Source organism: Octodon degus, unplaced genomic scaffold (genome assembly GCF_000260255.1).
Source record: "Octodon degus isolate 3935 unplaced genomic scaffold, OctDeg1.0 scaffold00077, whole genome shotgun sequence".
NCBI classification, from domain to species: domain Eukaryota; kingdom Metazoa; phylum Chordata; class Mammalia; order Rodentia; family Octodontidae; genus Octodon; species Octodon degus.
This window is the reverse complement of record NW_004524653.1, coordinates 6,216,003-6,222,273: the sequence shown is the minus strand read 5'-3', so window position 1 is coordinate 6,222,273 and position 6,271 is coordinate 6,216,003. Positions and strand designations below refer to the sequence as shown.

The following is a 6,271-nucleotide window of genomic DNA, read 5'->3' as shown; positions in this document are numbered from 1 at the left end:
TGTTTTGGTATGAATTTTTAAAAAAATTTTTGTTTTCTTTTTCTTTTTTTTTTGCAAAGCAGCATAGCAACAGTTGTGATTGTAGGAATAGCCCAGATTGGGTCACCACCGTAAACATCATTTGCATATCAGTAAGAACAAAGGACACAGGAGAGGGGTTGGGTTCCCTCAGTCCCTCCGCCCCTTTGCTGCTCTGGTAAGGTAAGCTCAGCTGACTGCGATCTTGTTTTCTTCCAGAAAGTGAGGGAACTGGTGTTTGCCAACGCTGTCAGTAACAATGCCTGGTTTTTCTGCGTCAGCACCAGCCCCAGACTGGGAGCTGTCCATTTTGGAAGCGGTGGCACTGCTCCCAACGGAGCTGGCCCCCAGGGACACGGGCAGGGTGGGGATCCCGCCGCTCTGGATCACTGAGATCTCATTGGTCTTCATGGCCAGCCCGCCATTGAGCATGCTGGTGTACTGGTTCCACACCATGGGGTCCACGCCCACTGAGGGCGACAGGATCTCCTTGGGAAACATTTCTGGTGCTCGCTTCCCATCCGTCCCCAGCAGAGCCATGGTGTTCTCGATGGCCAGCTTCCTCCCACGGCGAGCTGAGTTATTATTGGCCCCGTGGGTCATGTAGTGGACCTGCCGGGACAGGACAGAGCAATGTGGATCAGGTGCAAAGTCCACGGATTATCCCAAGCCCAAGTCTGTAGACCAGCAGGGTCCCAACCACAGGGGCTGAAGCATACTTGCGTATTCAGAAAGTAAGATTATATATAAAAAATTCAGGCATTTGGTCTTGTGGAAGGGAAGAAAAATAAAGGATCTGCAGTATGTCTCTCTAAGCAACTGCTACATGCCAGGCATCGTTCCAATTAACACATACAGGTACCTATTCGGCACGGTGGCGCTTGCCTGTAATCCTAGCACTCAGGAGGCTGAGGCAGAAGGATCACTGTGTTTGAGGCCAGCCTGAGCTACAAAGGGCATTCAAGGCCAGGCTGAACCACATGATGAGATGCTGTCTCAAACCAGTACAGACTTTTCCAAACAATGAAACAGTGCAGTTTAACACAGCGGGGTAGGGAATACGTGCACAACTATGAACTCTGAACAAGACAAGATTGTACCCACGTCCCAATCCCTAGTGAGCTATTCAACTATTACAAAATGACAAACTAGGTGAAATACACCAGGATGCCTCTATTCTCCCTGCCATGAGTCTACAAATCACTTGGATTAAAAAGTTTCACTTGCAAGTCATTTTGTTTTCAAGATTTTTTTTTTTTCTTTTTCTTTTTTGGTACCTGGATCAAACTCCAGGACTTTGCAATTGCCAGCAGGCGCTTAGTAGCTGAGCTGACTCCCCAGTCCAGAATCATTTTTTAAAACAAAACCTTCTGCTCTCACACAGCTTGGTATCAGCAATACTTCCTAACTGGGTTGCGTGTGGAGCTCAGCGGCAGGGTGTGGAGCACGTAAGGCCCTGGGCTCTATCTCCAGCATTGCAAAATATAAACAGAAAAACAAGACAACACAAAAAAAGCCAAGCAAGTAAGTCTAGCCATCGTGGATAGCAAGAAAAGTAAGTATTGTTGGGAAAGCCACAGTGGGAAGTGGATACAATTGTGTGTTTTGTTTTGTTTTTTTGTATTTTAGGAAAGGGTCCACAGGGTGTTCAGGGTCTCACTACTAGATCGGGACTCACAGAGATCCGCCTATTTACAGCCTCCCAATAGCTGGGATCACAGGCACACGCCACCACGCCCAGTCTAAATTGAGCCCCAGGGACGGGGGTTGGCACAGCAGGCCTGGGGATGAACCCCTCTCCCCTTTCTGCTGAGTTATTTGTTGGGCCCCAGTGGATACAATTTAATCTAATCTAATTAATCTCTTCCAACAAAGACAGCCTGCTAACCCGCTGCTGCTTCTTCAGCTGGGCTGTGTTGTGGGACTGTCCTCTTCAGCTTCCTTGTAAGTTTAAAAGCCCCTGGTGCTAGGTGCCAGGCACGCCAGGAGCCTTCAGTTCGCCTTCACAGTCATCCCCAGAAGCTCCGAGCTGGGTGACTGGCAAGCAGTCCTGAGCAGCTGCTGAAGTGTATCAGGGTCGCAGCCGCCTCACCGATACAATGTGCTTCAGAGCAACTTTTTCTCAGCGTTACACTCAAACTGAAGCGAGACCAAGCCACAGCACACAGCAAGGGGGCCCGGAAGATGGCTCAGTGGAATAAGCGCTTCTCTGGCAAATGCAAGGGCCTGAGTTCAATCCCCGGTTCCGCCAAAAAACCCAAAAAAAAACACAGCACACAGCAAGCAGCTGTCCAAAGCTCTTGTGTCTGCTCAAACCAGCAACAAACATGAACCTACAGCCTCAACTTGGCAAACCCTGAAACTATTAGAAGGGTACTTGCCTCGCATCCATCTCTCCATTTCACAAGGTCCTTTGTTCAATCCATGGCACCATAACCCGTGCATGCGTTGCTGTTCGTTCTCACATACACAACCCTCCCTTGGCGAAATCCATGCATCTTAACAACAGTAATTACTCTGTGGACTGCCCTGTGGAAGGCCTGGCCCAACAAACATCATAACCTAGAGACCTTCACTGCTTTAAATCAGAGTGGTAAAGCCCAGCAGATGGGGTGTCAGAGGCAGGAAAATCACCAGGAGTTGGAGGCCAGTCTTAGACACGGACACCTTGTCTCAAACAAACCTCTAGCGATACTGTATCCATCTTTCTATTCCACACATACTTAACAAATAGTACTTATTTCAACTAAGTAGCGTGAAAACCAGACTGTATCGAGCCTGGCAGGGCACACGAGTCCGGCCAGGATCAGCGCTACCTTACAGTAAGTACACAGCAAATACAATACAGATCCTCTGTGTGTCCAGGTCATACTTCATCTCTCTTCACTTTTGAAGCTTAGATCTTCTGCATGGCACTGGGAATTGAACCCAGAGCCCTGCACGTGGTCTTCAGGTTCTCTACCACCAAGCTACATGCTCAGGCTTACTGATCTGTATTACTGAACCACGGTGCCAAGAAATCAGGGTCTCTCTAACCGTGGGGGGGGGGGGGATTATCCATCTTGGATTGAGAAAATAAATAAAAAGCACAAGGCAAACCATATCCTGCTTCCCGGTGCCATCGTTTGTAGGTGGCAGCATTATCTTATGTGCCCTTAAGGTTAGGCAAAGCCATTACCCATTATAGACAACACTCTCATCCCACTTTGAGATGTTGTCATGCAAGAGCTCTGGGGCCGGCGAGATAGCTCAGTGGACTAATGCGCAAGTGCAGGGACCATGGTTCGATCCCTGGCACCACATGCTGCGCCAGCTTTGCACCCAGGGTGGGCTGAGCCAGCCAGTCTGAGCGTGGTGGCGCATGCCTGTAATCCCATTGCTAGGGAGGCTGAAAACAGGAGGATCACTACGAGTCTGAGCTGAGTAGTAAGATCCTGTAGCCACCAAATCTATTAAAAAAACAAAATTTAAAAAAGAAAAAAACTTCTGAAATTGTTTTTCGGAGGCGTAGGTATATCAAATCTCATACTCCCTGCTTCTGGTCTTTTTTTTTTTTTTTTAATTTTATTTATTTGTGTGTGTGTGTGTGTGGCCAGCTCAGCCCACCAGGGGGCGGGGCTGGCTGGCATGTGGTGCTGGGGGATTGAACCGCGGTCCCTGTGCTTTGCTAAGCTTGTTCAAAGTAGGTGCTTTAGGCCACTGAGCCATCTCACCAGCCCCCCTGCTTCTGGTCTTTTTGAGACACGGTTTTGCTATACAGTTCAAGCTGGCCGCAAAAACCCAAGGCAGTCCTCCAGCATCAGCCTCAGCCTCCTGAGTGCTGGGATTGCAAGCACGCTCCACCAGCTCAGCCTTTTCCTCCCCTCTCGAGTAGTAGGGGCCAAACCCACAGTCTCACCCAAACCAGGCCAAGTGCTACACCACTGCCCCAGAAGCCCCAGCCCATCTATCTCGTCTGCAATGGAAAACCAGAGCAGAGCTCCAGAGACGCCGCTCCACCCCAGCCAGCCTTCCCGAGAAAGCACGGCGAACCCACCTTGAGGTTGCCTTTGGTGGTGAACGCCCTCCCGCACACGTTGCACACGAAAGGCTTCTCTCCAGTGTGCGTCCGCTCGTGGATCTGCAGGGCGCTGGCCGAGGAGAAGTTCTTCCCGCACCGGGTGCAGGCGTGCTGCTTGGCTTGCCGGCGGGGCTGGGTGGCCATCAGAGGGGTCATACCTGGGGACAGGGCGGAGGGGCCCACAAACATGCCGGGAACTTCAACCTTGACGTAGGTCGGCTGTGTGCGGATGAACGCTGCTGGGAGGCTGCTTCGACCTGGAATGCAGAAGGGGAGACTCATACCTGTATCAGCCAACACCCTTTCATGTTTGGAGGCAAAAGAGACCTTGCAAACACTCACTGTTACTTACAGGAAATTTCTACCTTACAAGCAACTTCCCTTTGAAAGGCTCATTTGCATCAATAAAATAGGCTCAACACTAAAGAAAAAGCCACCGTGTAAGTCTGGTTCAAATTTCTGCATCAAAAGCTACTTTTAGAGAGCCAGAGAGAGAGCTCAGTGGCATAATCACCGCCTGGCAAAAGCAAGGTCGCAAGTTTGATCCCTCATACAGGAAAAAACAAAAGCTACCTTTAGAGTATGCCCAGATACTCCTAATGCAAATACAGCTCTCTTCCTCTACTTTATGATTAAGGACCCAAATAGATGCCCACGACGGATACGTGCATTTAAAACTCCCCCTTGGTAAGGGGGTCAATTTGTGAACACCCCTTCAGAGGGTGGGGCGACAGAATTAAGGAGCTACAGCTCCCCTAGTGACTGAAAAGCCACGACCGGGATTCACTCAGAATCACAACCACCTGGCTGGGGAGATAGCAGCTCAGTGGCACAAGCGCCTGTCCGGCAAGCACAAGGTCCTGAGTTCAGTTCCTAATTATTATTATTATTATTATTATTTTTTTTTTTTTTGTGGAACCAGGGATTGAACTCAGGTCCTGCGCTTGCCAGGGAAGCGCTTATTCCACTGAGCCACCTCCCTGGCCCCTCAGTTCTTAATTCTTAGAGAGGAGGAAAATTACAATCACCCCTCTGTTCTCCCAGGGTCAAGGACAAAAATAAAAACCAATAACCATTACTGTGACCATACCTAATTTACCATTATATCCACCATAAACTTTAAGAAAAGCGTGTTTAGGGGTTGGGGAGATGGCTAGGTGGAACAAGCGCTTCCCTGGCAAGCGCGAGGGAGGGCCTGAGTTTAATCCCCGGTTCCGCCAAAAAAAAAAAAAAAAAAAAGTGCAGTCAAAGAAAAGAGTGTTCTTTGCTGGGGTAGAGGAAGTTATTATGTCCTACCCAGAAGCACAGAAAAGCTAGCTGCCCTACTGCAGAAGGGCTTCAGATACTCCGTTGGTCAAGTTCAACCCAGGTTCCTCTTTTTATAGATGACCTGGAGGCCAAAATGGACAGAAGTTAAACCCAAAGCTCTATCACCTTCCATCTCAGTGCGGCTGTTCTCGGAGCTCTCGGCTTTGAGCCCGCCATCGGGGGACCGTGACCTGATGCTTTCCGCTTGGCTATTGGCCGGGGACACGGCCTGGAAGGACATGGTTTCCATGGCATCTGGGCTTCGGTTCTGGTACTCCTGGTCACCCATGAGGGAGGAGTCATCGTTGGTCAGCCCGTCACTCTCCACCGAGCCGTTCTCTCGGCTGCTCTGGCGCTGCAGGCCCAAAGGGGCAGGCCCCGTCTTCCCCAGGGCCTCTTGGGAAGCCACCACTGCGTACCCCAGAGTGGGCGAAGCCACGTGGGTGCTGGCAAGTGGCGTGGGCACCTTGGAGGAGCCGCTGGAGACGTCATGGGAGCTGATGTCATCTACGTCGATGCTTTCGACACCATCGTGGCAGAGGGTGCCCGTGCCACTGTTCTCACCACCCAGGGCGGGCTCTGGACCCACAAAGTCACAGGGACTCTCCAGCAGGGGCGTGTTGGGGATCTGGCCACCCATGTGCATGCGGATGTGCTGCTGGAGCATGACCGCGTTGGTGAACTTCTTCTCACAGATGGGGCACGAGTGTTGCATCTTCACGGCGGTGTTGGTCCGGTGGACCCCAAGGTGCGTCTTCAAGTTGCCCTTGGTAGAAAAGGCTTGGCCGCAGATCTTGCAGGGGAAGGGCCTCTCCCCGGTGTGGGTTCGATAATGCATCTTGAGGGAACTCTGGCAGCTTAAGACTCGGTGGCAAATGACACATT

At 50.7% G+C, this 6,271-nt stretch overlaps 1 protein-coding gene across 1 annotated transcript in view; it reads right to left on the bottom strand.

Moving 5' to 3' along the window:
* Positions 1-207: 207 nt before the first annotated feature.
* Sall4 (spalt like transcription factor 4) overlaps positions 208-6,271 on the bottom strand; it is a 16,666-nt gene continuing 10,602 nt past the window's right edge. Inside the window, exons 2-3 of the mRNA XM_004636030.1 lie at positions 4,055-4,335; positions 208-630 (exon numbers count right to left, since the gene is read on the bottom strand). Of these exons, the coding sequence (XP_004636087.1) occupies positions 208-630; positions 4,055-4,335 (704 nt within the window). The remainder of the gene's footprint in view (positions 631-4,054; positions 4,336-6,271) is intronic.